General features: G+C 40.6%; 1 protein-coding gene across 2 annotated transcripts in view; it reads right to left on the reverse strand.

Moving 5' to 3' along the window:
* Nucleotides 1-22,551, reverse strand: part of prkar2aa (protein kinase, cAMP-dependent, regulatory, type II, alpha A) — a 45,921-nt gene that overhangs the window by 6,345 nt on the left and 17,025 nt on the right. For both annotated transcript variants that reach the window (XM_080468944.1, XM_080468945.1), the window contains exons 3-5: nucleotides 8,628-8,663; nucleotides 3,105-3,241; nucleotides 1,804-1,910 (exon numbers count right to left, since the gene is read on the reverse strand). In XM_080468944.1, the coding sequence (XP_080325070.1) occupies nucleotides 1,804-1,910; nucleotides 3,105-3,241; nucleotides 8,628-8,663 (280 nt within the window). The remainder of the gene's footprint in view (nucleotides 1-1,803; nucleotides 1,911-3,104; nucleotides 3,242-8,627; nucleotides 8,664-22,551) is intronic.

Below are 22,551 nucleotides of genomic sequence, written 5' to 3' on the forward strand. Positions count from 1 at the left end.
CCTGCTTTTCTCTTCCCCTTCCTGTTTGAAGCCCTCCAGCCTGCCGTGCATCCATGTTCACACCCCACCCTGCTGGTGACATTAGCAGCCACCTACACTTTTGTGCGAGCCAAGGAAAATCCCCACATAGTACACGATCAGGCAGGCGTGCTGCTCTTAAAGGTCATCACATGTCTCATGTACAGCGGGCACGCCGTCTGTGAAAGCTCGTGGTGATGGAGCGATAGCGCACAAGTGGAACCAAATCGCTGCGCCGAGCTGATATGTGCCATTCCAAGAATGAATAGAGGCCTGGATGTGATAAACACCGACAAGCCACGAGGCAAACACTGCGAGGCCTGTTCTGTGTTCAGGAGGAGAGGTAACAGCTTGAGGTTTCAAGCCAAGAATAAGAAATGTATGAACAAAGAAAATCATTATAGTCATTGAAAATATGAAGGAGTTTTAGGCTACGTTCACACGAAAGGTCTCGTATGATTGATATAAAAACCAAAAAAAACAAACAAACCAAAAAAAAAAAAACACGACTCAGTTTACATGCAGCGTTTATTGAAATAATGCACTTGTCCAAAGACAAGGCAGGCTATTTCTTTCGAGTGTAAAAAAGTATGTCCTCTCATATTTGGTGTAATATACATCATGGGAGCCTGAGTCAGCTAAACGTAGGAATACATTAAACAGTGATTTAGGCATTCGGAGTGAAAACGCACCGTTTTTGTGTTTTCGTTTCAGAAAAGTTTCGTGTTTACACAGCAACATTTTGAAAACGATGCAGTTAGCATGCCAGGCCAAGAGGTGTTGCTGTTGGTTGTTTTTGTAATGAAACCACAGACACATGCATGCAGAGAACACTAAGGTATAAACATTAACAATGGCGAGTACACGGACATTTATTGGATTGCCATTACGGGTGACCCAACTATAAACCAACCGGGAGAATATGGACTGGGAGTCATGCCACTTTGGAGGCAAACGTTCTTGTTCATCTCACCGTCCATGTGCAGAAGAAATATTTACTATGGCTGTGGTGCACATGCACAGCAGCAGATTTTCTAGAAAGTAGAATTTTTCCCCCTTTTCCATGGAGGGGTTGTTTTCAAAACTTGTGTTTTCAGTAGCTCGGAGCATCGTTGTCGCATTAATGGAAACCAAAACACAACGAAAGTTTTCCGTTTACACATGAAAAACTTTGTCATGTGCGGTGATTTGCTGATGATGCCAAGGAGGAAGACAAACCAGCTACAGGTGCTGGACGTTGGTGACAACACGCCGAAGCAGGAGATCTGTGCAACGGATGGACTGAGGACACTGCACTCGGACTCTAAACAAAAGCATCTAGGGCAGTTTGGCTACATTTGATGATTTTTGTGTTGTTTTTAGAAAATAAAATGAATGTCTATGAGCATTGGGCTTTCGACAGTCATTAAAAAAAAAAAAGTCACATTCCCCCCTCAAAAAACTATTAATTCCAGCCTGACTACTCTCACTTGCCAGTTAAGTGTCTATTTTCACGTTAGAAATAAAATGGCGTTCTCATAATCCGGCCCAATCAACCAGTGTGCACAGCCTGAGTTTACAATGTGACATTATATGGCAGGAAAATTATACAAACTGCCTGCAGACCTGCTGAATACATAGAGCAACATACCCCAGTCATAAACATGAACAGTGCACCAACACAGGCCCAAACAAAGGCAACCACTGGTCATATTTGTTAAACAATTTCTTGAGCGCACCTACATCACGTTTCAAAGGTGGTATATCTAACTGAGCATTTCTGATCTTTACTTGTCTGGATCTTACCTCTCTATGACATAGAAATTGTCTCCGTCGTCTCCCTGGTCGATGACGTGCTCCTTGGGCTGGACGATCAACTCAAACATGGCGTCAAGCACCTGTGAGAACTGCTCCTGGAAACCAGACAAAGAGGAAGTACGTTAGACACACAGATTCATGCTGCGGCGAGGGGGAAAATGCCTTCAATAATGCTTTTAAAAACCACTTAATGCAAAGTGAATTAGCACAAGAGAATTAGTATTTGATGTGACCACGCTTTGCCCTCAGAGCCACGTCACGTCTCTCAGCACATTTGCAAACAGATCTTCTGCCGATGTTCAGATTCTTCTGTTTCCTCATGGAAATCCAGACAGACTTGATTGTATTAACAGGGTTCAGTGGGAACCTCTTGTTCTTTGCCAAGATGAAAGTAATTACAATAAATCCCGACTGTATGTTTGAGGATGTTTTCCTCTGTTGCAAAATATATTGGGAACAAATCCAACCACTTCCTCTTGGTATTAAATGAGGTATAATCTTATATTTCACCTACCTAAAACTTTGGAGTGTGTGTGTGTGTGTGTGTGTGTGTGTGTGTGTGTGTGTGTGTGTGTGTGTGTGTATACAGAGAGGAAGGGAGGGATTTTTGAGTCCATCATCCAAGATTAATGAAAACACGTGACCAGTATTGATAGTTCATATGAAAATAAAAATAAATGAGTTTAAAAAAACAAACAAACCCAAAAACCTGAAATAAATTCTAAGAACATTTATGGATAAATCAAAAGCTGTAGCATCACACAACTTATCTTGGATTTCCTTTCTGGAATTCAGACTACACAATCTAGTTATTCCTCAAAATAGGAGGTTTTCAGCGTAACTGCGACGCAAAAAGTAAGTATATAGTAATCGCAGGACATCAGGAAGGTACAATGGCTTTAAGGTTTTCAACCAAGAAGAAAACTTCAAAATAACGAGTTGAACATTTTCATTCGTTTGGTTACTAAACATCAGTTTAGAAGTGGCTTTATTTGTTGGTCAACATGCAAGAAACAAATTAAAAATCCCTTCTGAAAAACCCAGTGGAGCAGATGACAGCAGACGCCTTTATGGAAGACACGAGGGGTCAGTGAATGGTTTAATGAGGATGTCATCCCTCCAGGAGTTTTCCCTCCGACTGTATAATGTATGCCAATGAGGACGAAGCATTACGATACCAAGACACTTTATGTTAATTCCATACTCACCGCTTTGCATGTGAAGAGCCTTCTGCATCGCTACGTGTCTGCATTGGCAGATTCCTGCAAACGTTCTCGAGGATTATTTACCTGGTCTAGTGTTTTGAAGAGTAGGATGTCTCGACAGGCTTCTTGCAGTCTGCAGCGCTGCACGTCTGTTTTTGGGTGCACCACTCTGGGCTCGGTGTCCTCGTCATCCTCGTCCGGGTTGAAAGCTTCCGCACACACTGGAAAAATAGCCATGCCAATCAAATCAACAAATAGCAGAGAATGACCCTACGTGATGCTACTGTAACTTAGCAGATCACATAAGGATTTAAAATGTGGACATGTTTGAAGAGAGATTTAAGCAGCAGAACCACCAAGTGTAAAAAAGAAGCTGGTGTCAAATTACAAGCATTTGATGTTGCATGTTTGAATGAAGAGCATATTAAGGCCTCGTTCACATGATGTTTCAATTGAAAATGCATCGTTTTTGTGTTTCTTTTAGAAAAGCTGAGCATTTTCACAGCGATATCAGTTTATGCGGAAACAGCAGAAATGTTAAAAACAATGTAATTTTCATGTTTGGCCACTAGTAGTTGCAGGTTTTTTGTAAAGAAACCACACACACGTGTGCAGAGAACATTATGCAATAAACATGAACAATGCGAGTACACGGACATTCGTATGGACAGACAACCAAGTTGGATTGCTTTTACAGTGACTCAACTATAAACGTACCAAGTCCCAGGAGAATATGGTCGTGACACTCTGGAGAACGCCATTGTTGTTATTGTCCTACTCGCATATGTGCAGAAGAACTGTTTTCTATGGCCATGGTGAGCATGCGCAGTAGCAGCCTTTCAGAAAAGTTGTGTTTTCCCTGTTTCCATTGAAGACTGAGCGTTTTTGAAAAGTTACGTTTTCACCGACCCTGACAGCTGTTGTCGTTTGAACGGACCCCCGAAACGCAACGTATGTAAACAAGGCGTAAGACAGGTTTTGACATAAGTGGCTAAAATAGAATTTTAGGAAAGGTAGGATTAAAAGAAAGAACATAATATGAGAAACTATCTTTTTTGTTTGTTTGTTTGTTTGTTTTAAATACAGTACTGACCAATTGAAGCACTAATTAATATGCAGTCCATTAAGTGTCAGGCACAGCCAACTAATGTAGGAGAGTCATTTTCATGTGCAATAACTTAGTTTAGCAGTCCAACATACACATTCAGTATTGTGCATCAGGTTATATAGTGTGTTAAAATGTCTAGGTATGAGAAAAAATAAACTTTTGCATGACACTTTTTTATTTTTAAACTTTATATTGTTTTAAGATATTTTTGCTTCTCCTGGTGGCACATCAGATAAAGTTTGACTTTGTGAAAGATCAGGGTTTGAATCTGGGTTGAGCCAAGTCAACAAAGTTATGGGTAAGGTGTCAGTTTTATTGATTCATAACATGTGATAATAAAGTACCACATTACAGTGTTTCTCATGTGGCAGTATTATGCATCAGTGAATTGTCTCATTCGGATTAAAAGCAAACTAAGCAGACTCTTGAGATGGTAACAGTGGGAAAAAAAACAACGCTGTATCCGTTTATTCTAGGTTGAATGTTTCCACACAGAGAAGCACAGCGAGGTAAAAAGTAACACAAGCTGAGGCAGAAGCAGAGGCAGGGTGGAAGACATTGTATAACACAAAATGAGGTGATGGCAGGCAGGAGGCAGGACGAGAGGACCGCGGGACACGGGAGGAGCCCGCAAGTGAGGACGTGACACACGCACAGTGACATGTTTTACCACACTGGATGACAAACAGTGACAAGGTCATTTCAGACTGACAACATGTATCTGTGTTTCCGCCAAACACTGTGGAGATACACTCTTCTCCTCACAAGACATTTTCCAGAAATCGCAGACGTCCCCCAGTGTTTGGGACCGCAATCAGAGTAGCTTCTTATCTGTCAACCGTCAAATCAATGACGGCAGAAGCCTTGTCCTCGGGAGTGTCAATGTTTGAACTTTTTTCAATACAGCAAATGTTTCAATCGACTGAACTTTACTGCCAACCAAAATGCTTCAAATACAAAAAGAGAACATAACTAACAACAAGCTGTGATGACAAAACACAACGGTTATAAACAGAAGCCATTAGATGTTCAGCGTTAGGAATGTTATTTCTGATGAGATAAGGCTGCGAGGTCAGACAGTTTAACTGAATTAGCTACAACAAATTTTGATTCCGATCAAAGCAGATTCAGGCTTGAAACCAGGAATATTTTGGAGTTTTCTTTTTCTTTTGTGAACGTCCATTTATCAATAAAACGATTTAGTTGACTGTGTGTGTGTGTGTGTGTGTGTGTGTGTGTGTGTGTGTGTGTGTGTGTGTGTGTGTGTGTGTGTGTGTGTGTGTGTGTGTGTGTGTGTGTGTCTCTTCAGAAAAGCGGAGACAAACTACTTCAGAGACAGTGGCACATTAGCTGAGTAAATAATTTGAATAAAATATTGACTTTCTTCAGAAATAATGGTATGGGCAGATGGATCTTTTTTTGAGTGCAATTTCATCCTTCAATAATTCATCTGTGAGCAATTAAATTATGCTGTGTTAAGTTGTGATGATACATCAGCTTAGCCTACAGCTACACTTGCATCAGTGTGAAAAACAGAGGTACAGCTTTCAAAGGGTGAAATTGAACTTGGCGATTTAAAAGAACACACTGAACAGCGAGAGGAAAACTTTGCTAAAAGTCATGCTGGAAAACGACATAACTACACAAACGGTGAGCTCAAGTTTTGAAGTCTGGTTAACTTTTTTCTGAGGACTTTGCATCTTCTACCATTGTGTGCATGCATTTCTTCCTCCTTCAGGACAAAACCATGGGTTTGAGGCTATTTGGCGACTCCAAAAGGCTCCGCCGGTTTGGATGTGATTTCGTGAGACTGTCTGTGTCTCTGTGACCTGTCCAGGGTGTGTCCTGCTTTCACCCATAGTCAGCTGGGATAGGCGCCAAGATCATGTAGTATCAAACATGGATGGACATAAGAGATCTACATAAATTAGAATGACTTGTAATTTATGAGATTAAATGTAATTTAGGTAGAGATTAGGTTTCGTTTTACCATTTATTGTACATATCACTTTTTAAGCTAAAACTCAGCCTAAACTCTTGGGTACAAGTCTAAACATGGTGCAGTTTCATCCAGAGCAGATCAGGTTTATATCTTTGATCTATTGTAAATAATTCTAATGAACAGTTACACAATAAGTTGTTATCAATCCTTGGAAGTTTGCAAGAAGTGTTTGGGATGCAGAAAACTTAAAAACAAGGTTCTTTGACATCAATTAAGCAGATAGGAAAAAGCCCTAAAGGTTGAACTTTGAGCATGACAGGATGTGTGAATCAATCTATGAATGAATTTTAACAACTTTTTGTTGTTGACAAAAAAAAGAGGTCTTGTGGCCTTCAGATTCGTTTAATTTAATTCTTCAATTGGAAAAATAAGACGCCTCACAGAAGAAGTCCGCTGACATGCCCCATGACAATGAGGAGGCATTTTGAAGAAACTACTGGTGAGACGCTTGAACACTACTCGTTGAAAAAGTCTCCACTGTGGAGGCAAACAACAGCTATTGTTTTTTTTTTTCCACAAAAGGTCAGAATTATAAGTGTGTTTCAAAACCTCAATTTCACATAATCAATTCAATTAATTTCAGAGAAAATGAAGCTAATGGATTGATTTAGTTGTTCTATTGACAGAAAATTAGGAATAAATAACAGGTAATCTAGATCAATTGTGAGATAAACGATATTACTGATGTAATTTAATACAATACACTTGGTATAGTAATAGTGCTGCATGATACAAAAGCAACATGTCATGTTTACTATTACAATAACAACACTATTTGCAATAAATACTTGATGATAATGACGATGTTAATGTCTTTATGCTTTGGCAATAGTTCTTTCAATTACCAGGACTCTTTCTCTTGCTTATAATTTATTCTAGCTGTGACTGGGAAAGTATTTTATTTATTTTTTACCTCCTATCACATGTGTGCCTGCAGTTCTCACCACCAGTGTGTTTACCTTGTTCTTTTTGTTCTTTTACGTAGTTAATACTACAATTTCTGTGACTATCGTGAGCTAACAGATGCGTAGCAAATGAAATAGTACCACCACTGACCTGCGGGGGCAGTGTTTTGCAGTATTGCTCACATGTGATGAGTGAAAGGAACAAAGACAATGGAAATGACGATCCTTTTGAGAAGAACTGTGAATGTGTGCATGGATACAAGCATAACTTTAATATAACCACAACTTGACATTGGGACAGAAAAGCTTCAGATGACTTCAGTAAACAACTTCACTAACAAAATTGAAAGCATAAAACCTCATTTATACCCTATGCAAATGATACACAAAGGCTATGTGTTGCCACAAACCACCTCTGCAGAGCTGCTGCATCACTTGACGTGGAAATCCAACAACCAACAGCTCCAACTCATGGCCTGGCATGCCAACTACATTGATTTTAGCATTTGTGCTGTATCAGTGTAAATAGACAGTTTTGAAAACGTTGCTGTAAAAACGCAAAACTTTTCTGAATGAAAACACAAAAATTATGCACCTTCAATTGAAATGTGTAAATGGGAGCTGAGGTGGAAAAAAACACCATGGAAAATCCTTTAGAAGACAAAGTGATGTCTTCGTCCTTGGAAATTAAACCCATCCCAAAACAACAGAAAAGAAACCGTTTTACAACTTACAGATCTATGATTATTTTTTACATCACTGGAAGACCTTTATTGCAACACTTTTGAGAAATCTGAGGAGCACCACAGAGACGCTTTGTTGTTGTATTAACACAATTCCTTTCCGTGGCTCAAGAAGGATCAGTATGTCTTACAAAATTTCCACAACAAAAGGTCTGCTTGTATCACACAGCATTTTTGCTAGAATCTTTCGACCACTTTGTTTTCGCATCACAGTAACGAGGACGTCTGTGCGACTGGAAGGTCTGGCTACAAAACAGTAAAAGCAGCAGTAAAAAGAAGTTCTCAGGCACTACAAATTAACGCCATACTGCTCAACAAACCTTAATGAGGCTGTGGTGAAGACGGCACGTTCAACAATGATAGAGGGACGGCAGTAAAGATAAACATCAGCAGACACACCCAGAACCTAATCAAAGTGCACTGTTCTGTGACGGCTGACGACATTCAATCACTCGTACGTAAACACTAGACGGGCACTACAGAGCGTGAGAAAACAAGAGCGCTGTCCATACAAGACCACAGACGCCAACACAGAAGCCCAGACAATGCAAATACGTAAAACCCAATCCCACCAACACAGCGGAGCTTCTTAACACTGTGTTTGACACGTGAGAAGTACGCAAGTAATGCTCATTATCAGAACACTGTTCCGCCACAGCGGCAGACACAAATCAGTAAGGTTACCACTTGGGCTCAGCAGCGCGAGTGTCATGCATGTCAAACTGTAAGTGAGCTACTCAGCCAGTGATGTATGCAATGTCGGCCCTGGTGTGGATTACACTTAAGGGACATGACGTCAAAGTCTTTTGGACACACACACACAAGTGAATTCACACAGACACATCTTACCTGACACTCTCCTGTTGAATCTGCTGGGTGGTGGAGCTGTGGAGAGAAAGAGAGAGCGGTGAACATCTTTTGGACATAACTACATTAATTTGATGAGACTGTGATTGTTGGGAAATCCACGTGTGACTATCTGCTCTGAAGAGCGGGCGCTCATAACAACAACTGACGAAAATCAGTAGATTCAAAAGAGAAACGGGAACAAAAGGCAGACAGTGAGTCAGAGTGACAGCAGGCATTGGGGAGAGAAAGATAGCTGCAAACAGATAAAGGCAGCAAGAAGTGATAAAATAAAAAGTAGGACACACTCAGGTGGACCTGAAGAGACAGTGTGTGACCGGGAAACATGTGAGCTGACTGAGGAATTACAAAAAAAAACGAGAATCTGAGCCGTGACTGGAGACAAGACGGTCAAATTAAAAGGAATTGAACACATGTGATCACTCTCAGCAACAACCAGGCTGAAGTCATACAGTACAAGTGCATCAAGGAATAACCTAATAAATAAACCAGGCAATCATTTTTACCAATCAATTATATTTAGGGGCAATTCATAGAAACGTCTATTGCAAATGTCACATTACTTGTTATGAAACCACTTAAACTCCCTCTATACATGAGGATTTTTATTTGTTTATGTTTTAATTCAAGAGGACGGACAATGGGGCCAGTGTCAGGCTGTTGTAATATACCGAGGATGCATAGATGCTGGTAAAGTCCCTGAGTAGCAAAGATTGGACATGTGATTTTGTTCTTCAAGATCAAGCATTTAAGGACTTTCAACAGCAGGTAAGTGCCCTACAAGGGTTTCCTCCAGCCAAGAGCCTGCTTAAAAGCAAACCCACACCTCTCAACCCTCTACATCTCTGCCAGGGAGAACTAGAAGTCCAAATGGATCAAATCAATTATGTGTGGACTGCCAATAAAAACAAAAACAAACAAGCAAACATCTGCCTGGAGGCCACTGCTAATCACATGTACCTCTTGAAAGGAATAATTTTGCCAGTGAATGTCTTTTTGTTCAAAAGAACAGATAACTCGGTGATTTGTGTACATGTTCCCAGAGCAAATCAATTAGAAGACACCAAAATACATCTCTAGAGGCAGCACTGCAGGCTTTGTCAAACATAAACATGGCTTATGTTACATTGCAAACAAAACTCGCAGTCATCGGTGTCATGGTCGACAAACACAATCAACTGACCAAAAGTTGTCCTTTCAGAAAGATAGGTCAGGTTTCTTGTAAACATGCATTGAAAAGAAGATATGAGAAGAAAAAAAAGACACCCCCCCCCCCCCAAAAAAAAATCTAACATGGAACGCGGGACTCCACGTCATCACGGTAAACCTTCATCTCTACAAATGTCCTGTTTCCATAGCGAGGTTTGCAGATGTTTGAATTCTGTTACACTCAGTAATAGAATATACGTGATAGAGCCAGGGATCAAATATCAAAACCTTATCATTGAATGTGAAAATCAAACTGCAACAGACATTATTCCACTCAGATTTATTGATAGAGCACTTTGGCCAACTGTGTTGCTTTAAAGTGCTGTACATTACTTCTAATACACTGTAATAGATGGTAAAAACGTCCCAATGGGGGTGCCAAACTCATCGTGTGGGTAAACGTACATTATGAATAATTCGATATTCAAAAACCATGTCTTCCACTTTAAGTTCATCCTTTGCACAAGTTCACTTTTTTGTATTCTTGAATGCAACAAAATTAAAGACAAAGAGGATTTCAGATCTCTGCAGATTGGGATAGTCAAAGGGTTTCTCTTCAGACCAATGTTGGCAAAGCCTGTTGATGCTTGAGACACACAAGTTCCGCAGCAATCAGGATGCATGTTCTCACAGCCTCACAGTGTGGCTTTTTAACTCCATATAAACTGGGCAATCTATGATGAAGCATTTGGGAACTTAACTTTTCCAATGAAAGTAGCTCAAGTTTTCTTTCAATTTTACATTTGCATTCTGCAGAGCCGACTGGGTCCCTCCCCCTTTATGCAATCCTCACAGAAAACAAGTATATTACTATATTTTCAGGACTCAAGGGTGCAATAATATATTTTATTATTTTTACTTTTCTATTTCTTCTGTGCAGTTTTTCATTTTTGGGGACCTTTAACTTATGCTAGACTGAGATTCTCAAACGGCGGTACGCAAGCACCCTCTAGTGGTACTTAGGGGCAAGTCGCACATTTTCTATTAAATAAAATGTATTAAAAAAATACTTTGAATGCTAAAATATAAAACATACAAAATTCATATTTAAAATAGGTATACGAGTAATGAATCAATAAAATAGGGTACGCCTCCGCTCCTATATGTTCAGGTCAGCCATAATGGTGGGAGCTACTTGGAGAGCTCCTCATTGTTTCTGGTGGCGCACACTGAATAACCTGAGAACCACTGCACTAGACAAATATGGTAAAACGAACAATCATATACAGTGTCATCTAGTGGTCCCAGATGATGTCTACCACTGTATTTTCAAATATACAGTAAGTCGCTCATTAAATATAGTTTGCATGTCCAGCAGGATGACTAAAGAAAGTGCTATAATGTTTTCTATCAATACAATTATTGTTTTCGTTCTTTAACATACGTTCTATAACCACTTCCTTCCTGGTGTACGCCCACGGACTCAACATCGTTCATAAGGACCAACACACCATCTTCTCACATGCTAGCATGCAGGCACAATGATGGTGTGATTATTATTCTCACTGGAAGATTTACAACACGGTTCTACACAACAATGATCAATCTTTAAGGAAAAGCACCCACAGTTTATTTTTATTGCAGGACAACAGAACACAAACAGTGCAGACTTCTTATTTGTTATCTTGCAAACTGATGATACCGAAGCTGGTTTTAAACAATGCTAGTGAAATCAATAAACACACACAGGAAAAACAAGTCGTGCAAAGCAAACGATACTTCCTGGAAACATTCAAACATCAGCTATAATTAAGTTTCATTTGTGTTTGTGTTTTCAGTGCTGTGCGCAAAATACAAGCAAATATTCATCAAGTAAAGGCGGCGCCGAAGAACACTCCTGGAAATTAATATGCATTGCAACTAAGAATTCTTCAAGTCAAGGGGAAAAAAAAAAATGACTGCATGGAGTTAGTTTATATGCTGGGAGGGTGTTGGAGGCTTAGAAAACACCTGCTTTCTAACACTGGACTGCTACGAGCTAGCATCGTCATAGCATACTGCTTCTATACACATACACACACCGCATGTCTCCACTGCTACCTTATTACCATCCTGTCAGAGCCCATTAGATCCAGACTGTGAAGACAGGAGCCTAGGGGAGACTCGCACAAGCACACCACATTGCTGTGATCACCTGGGGAGATGGACAGAGTTTAACGCGGCTCTCTCTGGAGGTCACGCTTAGTATCACTCAACACAGAAAGCCACAGGATCGTCTCAGCTCCTGGCACTGCAGTGACATCAGTGGCATTCACGAGAGGGAATCTTTTCTTTCTTGCTGAAAACATGAAAGTAGCACGGGAAATTAATGAAGGACGACTTGAGAATGCCAACTCCATTTATGTGTACGTGTCAACTCTCACATAGATTCCAGATCTTAGAACCTCTTGGCATCTTCACCTGAAATCTCCGTCTGGTCGCTCACACATTTCAAAAAATTTGAAAATGCCCCAGGTAAACTTGTCCTTGGCAGATACTGATTTCCCTGTGGGCTATGACGCATTCTGACCAGTCACAGCAAAGCAGAAAACAAGACTCCAGGAAAGCAGCCCGTTAGTCGGATGCTCCACAATGGAGTGGAAGATAATCTGGGCTTTTCTGGATGGATAATGTTAATGAACATCAGATGAAACAGGAAGAGGATCCATTCTAATTTGGCCAGGAATAATGCCAGAAGAGCTTTAAGTGCATAACGAATTAGTGGCATTGACACAAAACCAATGTTTCGGAAAGACAGAAAGTCTCTTGAGGACAGATTTAGGAGACTCTTCAAACCATTTGAATCAGTAGTTGAATTACTTGTGAGTACTCCCCAAGAGTTAGGTGCAGCATTTTAAAGGCACATTCAGGTCTTTTGTACTTACAGTAATCTCAAACTTTACATGAGTAGTTCCTTGTTTGTTACTCGGGTTGTCAGTGGCTTTACACAATTCCACACAGTCATTATTTTATTAAATGTTTAAGCCTAACTATAACAACCAACAAGATACTTAATCTTTGTAATTCTGTCTCTAAAAAGTAATCAGTCACACAAACTTTGATGGGACTGTGCACTGAAGTAAATAAGACAAACAAGCAAAAATATGAGGGAAAAATATGGAAAACAATTTTTTTTTTTTTTCATATATTTATTTTGATGGGATCGTTTTTGCCACATCTTAAGACATTTGGCATGAACTTTTACTTCTCAACCTTGACAGTGATTTTTCAGGATGGGAAGAAAAGAAATAAAGTCACCCATAACAAACCTGGTAAAATCACTTAAGGAGGAGTTTAGTTTGGATTCTTAAAGAGACGGACCCTTCAAGGTTTAACGTCAGTATTTTAGGCACATCTTAGAACACACATTTCTCTTGCTATCTAAATAGTAAATCCTTGTCGGAAAATGAAATACATACACTAATGACTGTCTTACAGCAGTTACGTTCCAGAACAGATAATGATCAGCATGTACAGTTTATTTGAAGAAAATCCCATGAAAGTATATTGTATAGCATGTTTAATTAGCATGCTATTATCCTGTGCATTGACCAGACCCAACCTTCAGCTTTCCATGAATGTGACAATGTGAACTCTTTATACAACTGGAATATTATCTAAATAGTAGTAATAGGGCTGAAAGAATAATTGCATTTGCGATAATCTCGCAATATGATAAAATGGGATTTTCTAATCACAAGGGCTGGGATTTGACTGCTCACGTGATCTGGTCAGGTGACGACTTGCGTGTCCTGCGCATGTCCTTTGCCCACATATACGTCGTGAGCAAAGCAGAGCAGCAGTAATACTCCTTATGAACATAATTCAAAACGGCAGGTGGAAATAACTCAGGCCATAACGGAGTTCATAGCGAAAGATATGATGCCCATTTAATGGGCTCGACATTAAGGACTGTCCGACGAACTGGGGCTGGTAAAAGCTTTGCTCGGGCAAGTGAAGCAGCTGTCCACCTTGCACGAACGGGCCAGTGGTTTTTAGAGATGGAGCCGATCCGATCCGATATCGGGTTCCGATATCAACGTAATTCACAGATCGGAAATTTCCGATCCAACCTGCGGAGATTTCTGATCTATGAAGCCTCGTCTGCTTTACTGTTGCTGAAGCAGGGAAATGCTTCAGCAACGGTAAAGCAGCCAGCAGCTCTGCTTGCTGGCTGCAAACTCTGGACTGGATTTCCTGAAGGGAGCCGGGTCTCAATGAGACGAGGAGTAATGAGTCAGGAAATCCATTCCACAGTTTGCAGCCAGCGAACAGGCTAAGGAAGTAGCACTGTGCTATCCAACATGTTGCTGTTTTGACGGATTTTACGCTCAAAACAATGCAAAGCAACACAGCAACGTGGATGTTTGCAAAGCAGTTGTACAACGAGGCGGTCGCTTTGTCAACAGACGTCACCGTTTTAAAACTCCAGCTCACCGAGGAGAATGGCACTGACTGCGGCATCAAAACAATTATCAGCTCGCTTCTCCGCTGGAGCAGTCGATTCACACCTCCGTGAAGCTGCGTCCTACTCCGCGCAAAACTCCCTGAAAATAGTCCAAATCATTTGTGTTGTGTTAGAGCTGGAAGCACTGCCGTTTGTGCTGCATTGCTAAATAATTTCCCCAGGAATTAATAACGTGATTCTGAGGTTTTAAAGATAGAACTAGTTTATTATGGTCATGATGACGTCACGTAGATCCACACATTGTCCAGCCCTGCATTAGTATAGTGACCGAGCCTGGGTTCACGGCTTTGATAAGCACAATGGACAAGCGGTTGGCTTGTTGTAGTGAACGCTTACAAGACTGCAAGTCACAGTATTTAGTAAGTTTAAAATTGTATATGAAGTAGAAGATAAATAAACTGTCTTTCATATTAATACAGACTTCATTAGACTTTATCTTAACATAAGCCTAGCCTATAAGAAAGAACAATTGATGTATAATAAATCTGATATTGTTTATTATAATACAGATTGACTTATTGCTTGTGTTTTTTTGAAAAATACATAAGAGGACCTTGACAAAATAATCGCAATTGCAATATTGAGGGGGGAAAAAAAGATCGCAATTAGATTATTTTCCAAAGTCTTTCAGCCCTAAGTAGTAATACACTTGCACAAGTTCATCACTATTCTGAGCTTCTCTAGCTCTCTCTTCTGTCATTTATCATGTATGTCGCCCCCTCAGCTGTCTCAAATAATAGACCTTACTCCCCCATATTGCTCCCAAAGCTCCATGACTCCTCTCCTTCTCATGTCTTGCATACGAGTCTTAACGGTTACTAACCTACACTTTTTCCTCAAGCAGACAGAAATTGTGGAGTTGGTGCCTGGGAACTGCAACGAATCAACACATATAAAACGATTTACAGTTGTGCTAGGCCAGGTTGTCTTCGTTATTTTGGCTCTACGATTTCCACAACGTTATACTGTAATGCACAACATGGAAAAGACAAAATCATAAAACTGAGGCATGAAAACAGCTTTTACTTATATTGTTAAGATCTTAATCCTATGATATGTTCCACGTTTCGTGATTGTCCAGTGATAAACACCCTTGCTGCAGGCGTAGCCAAAGACTTTCCAGAAAGGACAACCATCGTTATTCTGCCCAAATGAGTTCAATCATGTTGCCTAGTAACCATGTCTCCAATCCTACCGTCAAGCGTGTGCGTTTCCCCACAAGTTGCACTGGAAAAGATAATCTGAAAATGGACAGCCTCTGAGTAGCCCACCGAGTCTAAAAGTGTAGACACACACAAAACACTTTGTTGATAGATACTTATGTGGGAAAAGAACAAGTATTAAGTGTTTCCACAGAAACATTGAATGGTACAAGCAATGACAGCAACAATTAAAACAAAAATGAATGCTTTCCTTTTTAACGGATGACAATTAATGTCTTTGAATGAAGACTGAAATAAAGCCTCTTTCCAAACAGAAACAAAGTCAGAAATCTGTAATATGGAAAGAAAAAAAACAAAACTATTGTCTTGCTGCACTTACTCCATACAAAGACCAGTCCCACCAAGCCCATGTGATGGTTATGAAACTCTGGACATCCGTATTTTGTGAATTAGATATATACATATATTGGTGTGGCAAAAGAATTAGGACCCTGCCAAATATCTGCTTCAAGACAATAGATTTTGCCCTGACCTGATAATTTATTCACATCTATGGCATACTTTGCCATGGTAATTATCAAAATAAAGATGATCAGTAAAATACCTAAAGTGACAGAAATGAAAACATGGGGAAATTAGTTCATCAGTAAAGGGGTAAAAAATTTTAATAAAACAGTGCGATACATGGGCAAACTCCTGATTTGTTTATTTTATACTGTATCATTTCCTGTCTGCATCTACTCTCATTACCCATCACTCACCAGAGAAAATGACTTGAATAAAAACCACAAGAAGACTATTAGGAGAACTTGCTGTTCAGTGTAAAACATTAAGCTGAAGCACAGCCATTCACTGAGAACAGTCATTAATTTCAAGTTGTAGCAATGTAAAATATAATGAAATCAGGAACTCAGTAAACTGATCAAGATCATTCAAGTTGAATGAAAACTGAACCTGTGCTTGTGTTACTTTTTCCCTCCAACACAATCACACACTCTTTTAAAGATCTATTATCAGCAACACAGCCACCAACAGGGAGGACAAATTCCTACCTGCTTAAAATGATTAGCTTTGAGCCCAGTCAAACTCATGAACAGGTCAGATCGCTGCAGGTGGCACCGCAATGAGGCACAGATAAGTTCTATGTGTCCATGTTTCTGTTTAAGAGCTGCAGGTGGAAAAAAACAAAAAGATGTACAACCACAAGTTTTGTGTGGATGGCTAGATTCAGGTGTTTATATTGCTCCTTTTCACATATCTATGTTGAGACTGGGTTTCTTTCGTTTTCCACTTTGCTATGTGCTTCCGATATAGTGGATTGGTGAAGTTGTTCTCTCATGGGTTCCACATCTTTCCTTGTTGAGCCCGAAGATGTAGATTACTCGCTTTATGTTGTAGTTCTCAAACACAACCTAATCACCTATTATGTAAGATGTCAACACCTGAACACATGTTCTCCCCATGCCTACAGACATAAATAAACTATGGTGATCAGCACGTGTTCGGTCCTGATGTTGCAGCCAAAGTGAAAATGATTCATACAGCATCTCTATCACTCACAGAGAACGCAGTTTTGTCTGTTAAGGGCAGTGTGTGTGTGTGTGTGTGTGTGTGTGTGTGTGTGTGTGTGTGTGTGTGTGTGCGCCTGAGGGTGTAATGTGTGAAGTGCTCTCCCTATGGTCATGTGGCTGAGCGGGCTGGGGGTGGGCTGGGTTGGGGTGGTGACGGTGGCTGTATCAAGTGTACGCCTGAAAGTTGCCTTGGTTACCTAACACAAAGAAGATCTCATTGCCATAACAACACTACCCCCTTCACTCTCCCCCCTCCCTCTTCTCAGCCACCATCCACCCCCATTCGCCTCTAACCAGCTTGTAACAAGTGGTAGATCACCCCACCACCACGACATCCTCTCTCATGTTTTCTTTCCATCTCTCTCTCATCCATATACACCTACTCACTGCTATAACAGCATTAACAGATGGAAGGAAGAGAAAAAGGAAGGTAGAGGGTAGGACAGAGGGAGAACCAGAGGGGGAGAATCAAAAAAGAGAGCAGAAGGAGTGATAGTAGGAGATCTGCTCTGATGTGAGGGAGGAAAAAAAGAGGAATGATGACAAATAAGCAGCTTGTGATACGGAAAGAAAGATTTGGTATAATAAAAGCAGACAGAGCGCTGGAGAGTGTTGGGTTACATATGTGTGGTTATACTGTATATATGAGCAGAAAACACAGGAGAAATAGGTTCTAGTGAGTGAATAAGTGAATAAAGGGGAAAAAAGGAGCAATTCATCTGACCTTGCCTGGTGTTTTCCATTGATTTTCCCTTACAACCATTCTCAGTGTGCAGCCGTCTGTCTGCTCAGAACTTCAATAGATTAATCTATTTAGCTGGAAGGGAGACTAAAGCATGAATGTGGCCACTGTGCATCAGACACTTCAAGTTTCAATAATTCCCCTTTTTGCTTTTTTTGTTTCAACAAAACAACAGTAAATTGATCAAACTGGTGAACTGTATGAGATAACATGGCAACAGATATAGAAACCGCAAGCCACAAAGACACATAGAAATAGAGGTTCACTGGTAATAAAGACTAAATGAGATGTAGCCTAAACTATGGGAGTGCTTTTGGGGTAAAATAGGTGATATAAACTAAATTGGAACAGGTCTGTTATATATGTATATATATATATTTTTTTTTTTTTTATAAAAAAATTGGGGCTTGCATACAGACAAATCTGTCCATCAAGTTCGCTGTTCTGGCAGCGAGTCAACCAATATTTGGAACCTTTACGCAAGTCAGAAGCACAGGTGAGAGACGGACAGTGCTCTTCCATTGTTCAAGCTCCTAACTTCATGCCATTTCAGTAACCTAAATGGCCAATTTGTGTTCATGTCACTATCAGGGAGCAGCTGAAGAGCCATTTAGAGTCCTGTAGTCTCAATGATTCCCAGGGACTAGAAATACAATGTAAGCTACTTGAATTAATTCATCATATTATGCAAAAATCTGAGAGAGAAAAAGAAGTTAAAATCTCTATTTGGATGGTGGTTCAGTAGTTGACACGACTGCCTTTCATGTGGCGTTTTCATGTTCTCGCTAAAGTCCAACTACCTCCCACTGATAAAATACATACTCATTAGGTTGGGAGAGGATTCTAAATTGACTGACAAATTGAGTGTTTTCGTCAATGATTTGGAGTCTCTGTGTGGTAAGCCTGTTTTGGACGAGCACCCGTAAATCCTAATAATACAGGCAAGTAATGGAACTGCTCGTGGCCTCGTGTGGAATCAGGTTTTTACCCTTTTACTCACCGCTCTGTCACAGGATCTAAACCAAATGCTAAGCTCGGAGTCCCTCCCATCTTCTGCCACAGTGTGACGACAGGAGCATCTATTCTGCCATTTTATTGAAAGGAAGAAGTAAGAGTCTTTTTAACAACTCCAGATTTGTCTTTGTAACAAATTTGAGAACCACTGCATTAAACCCGTGTGTGCCACCTGAGAAAACATTGAGCTCTACAAGTACCACCATTATAGGAGACCTGAAATGAGAGGAGAAAAGGCTGTTAGCCTATTAGCTATGGACTTATTAAAGAGACGCATATTTTAAATATGATTTCAATCTTTTTTCATTCTAATTTTGATATTTATATTTTCAAATAAATTTTAATGAAAAAAAATCTATTTATGAGTTGCCCCACATACCACTGGTGGAACATGAACCACAGTTTGAGAATCACGGGTTTAATGTAATGTGGTATGAAAACAAAACCTTGCTTGTACAGAGCTTCATCTGACTAAATTCCAGTTGACTAAAGGCTTGAAGTGGTCATATTTTGCTGCCGGTGAGAAAAAGCAAAGAATTTCTTTTTTTCTCCTCTTTCAAACTGTGAGTCTGTGTTTTGTTTCAAACATTTCAAAGATTCGATACAAATCACATTACAATCACCCACGTTTCCTTCCTTGTTACTGTATTGAATCAGTTTTTGTAGCCCCTCACCCAAAACACATGACCTGTTTAGCCAATCCCCATCTGTTCTCCCCCTGTTGTCTTTTTTCCCCAACCTGTCCTATCAGCCTCTCTGCTCACGTCTGTGCTCTCACTCACTCGTCCTCTCAAGGCCTGATTGATAACAGCAGGGTCAGATGTGGAGTGGGGAGTTTCCCTCACGTGTTGCAGCTCCTCCCAAGCTCACAGCTTTGGACGTCACCGTCGCGCACGCACGCACGCACGCACGCACGCACGCACGCACGCACGCACGCACGCACGCACGCACGCACGCACGCACGCACGCACGCACGCACGCACGCACGCACGCACGCACAGTACGGTACGGTAGCAAGAGCGAGATGCAGATACAGTAGAGGATATGTTTGCAGCCTGATACAGACACACACAAATACATACACAAGGGGAGGTGGGAGACACAACTAGCAAGCTGGAAAGCAGACTCAATAAAGCACAACATCAGCTTCAGTCTCGTACTGCACACCCACGTATACATTCAAATGCGAAATCCCTCCAAAATCATGCCCTCAAAACACTCGTGCAACATTTTACATCAAAATACAAAAGTGATTCCCCTTTTCTATCAAATATTTACTACACAATGAACTAATACAAATCATTAACTTCCCTTTTGTGCATGCAGATCACTGCTGAAATGACCTTTTCTTGCACACTTCTGCAGGAGCTTCCTCTGCCACCAGTTTGATCAGTGTCTTCGTTTCTTCCAACCTGGAGCTACGGTCTTTTCATCATATGTTGTCAGCATATCTTGTATTTTCTCCAAGTTTCCCCCGTTAGTTTTACCTTCTGTCCTGTTTCATCCCTCCCCTGCACCCATACAAAGAGAAAAGAACATAAATCTCCTCTGCATGTCCTCCTACTCATAAGATATATGTAGTTCTGCCTCTACATGTCAGCAGTCAATACATGCTGATGTGCTGACCTTAGCTTTAATTCCAGCCCCGAGAGCTTGCACTCCAATATCAAGCTAATGTGGAAATTAATCAAAATATACATGTTTGCACTAATCAAGTGAATGTAAATTGTGTGCAACACATTTAAACAGTGGCATGCAGGCTGCACCCTCGCAGGCTGTTTAGAGGGACGCTTAATAAAAAGAATGATATTGACAGCAGAGGAGGCACACCAAAGCACGTGCACAAATCTATAAGGCTTTTCTTTCAAAAAACTGCCCACTCAACAACAAACTGGACTTTTACTCTATTATTTGCTCTTGGATTCAGTAAAGGAGAGAAAAACACTGTTTGAATAATTGAAAAAAAAAAAACCTCCCCGTTGAAAATGTTTTAGGATTACTTCACAGTGAGATCACTTCTAATATGAATCGTTGATGAACACGTTTAAAGAATCCGTCAACCAATCATGCCTCAAAGCCACTTCAACCGAGACTGAAACAGATCCCAGCTGGTGAGGGCACAGTACATCCTTGACAGGTCACCAGTCCATCACAGGGTGAACACAGACAGACAGGATTCGCACCTACAGGCAATATGGGATCATCAATTACCTCTAGCAATTGTTTATAGTCTGTGGGAGAAAGCCGATGCATGCACAGACAAAATACAACCGCCACATAAGGAGGACCCCCAGACCACACTCAGTCCAGGGATATTCTCTCTCTTTCTGCAAGACGTGTTAACCACCACACCGACCGAGTGGCTCAGAATGGCACGACTGAATCCATCAATGCTATTTAAGCTACGTTTTACAAAAATAATGTTTTCAAAATGTAAACATCAGATGAAACTGGCTTTCACTGAGATGTGATGTCTCTTGTCAAGACTCAGTTGAAGGACAGAGGAATAACTATCTTCATACATTCTGGACTCAGGGTTTGGCTAAACCATCCCAGGATGTGAGAGGCAACAGAACTGTCTTCCCTTTGCAGCGTTTTGCTGGTACCTATCAAAGAGATCTCACTCTACAGGTTTGACTCCTGTATATTGTATAAGTGCTTAGTGAGTACTCTGTGCTCATAGAATATTGTTATGGTATTTTCACCACCTGTCAGGCAAACACACAGTACAATCAAGAAAGGGTTGAAGCTGGAGTCCAGTATTGTTTTCTGATATTTTATGTTCAGTGTTTTAAGACGTGCAGTCACTCGTGGCAACGTACAAAGAGAAAGGGCTGACAGCGGATAACAAACCAGGTGGCGTTTTTCTTCTTCTGTGTCATGCTCAGTAAAATATGTAGTGCAGTGCAGGTAGCAGGATTGCTGACGTACTCTGCTGATTGTAGTGCGTCATACCAGAGTCAAATTATGAGTTTGAAACAACATGCCAATTATCGCTGCCTGCAATAGTGGGCACACAATTAAATGCTCAATCGCTTAACAGCATTTTGGATCAGCATCAGAGGGATGTTGTTTTTACAGTGGAAGTCTTTATCATGATAATCAAACACCTGTGTGCATTATTAGTACTGGCTGCTCTTTGCCACCAGCTGCATCATGAAAGTCAGCCGGGGAAATGCCACAGATTTAATTGGTGCAGACTGTTATGACACTACATAGTGATGTGGGTGGCAGTGGCAGTTGAAATCCTAAAACAAGCAGGGGAAGATTATGGCAAATAAGACGGTCTCAACTGAGGTGCTAAGGTCAATAACTTTGCTTAAAGGGCCATGGCTGCAAAATAAACGACAACAAAATGAGCAAATGCTTCTGCATGGAGAAAAACAACCTTCAAATGAGGACTGCTGTATATTCTGAAGGACCACAGAGACAAAAATGATGAAGGATGTTGGTAAAGTGGAGCAACAACCTCATTAAAGGTTATTGTGTACCATAAGCTACAACAGCTAAGAGAGAATGAGTAAAGCTTTACCACACAACTCAGGGTAGGATTTAGAGGACTGCATGGCTTTGATACAAGCAGTGTGGTGTATCTAGAAATGGAGAGGTACTGCATAAGCCAAAGGGCACTTTGGTTCGGTGCAGAAATTGTACAAACCTGTAACCAGTGGAAACTGCCTTTCGAGTCTCCCAGAGAGACACTCGTCACTGTTTTACAAAAGGCCAACAATTATGAACTGGTACAGTCTGCAGATTTATT

Source organism: Lipophrys pholis (assembly GCF_963383615.2).
Source record: "Lipophrys pholis genome assembly, chromosome: 8".
NCBI classification, from domain to species: Eukaryota; Metazoa; Chordata; class Actinopteri; order Blenniiformes; family Blenniidae; genus Lipophrys; species Lipophrys pholis.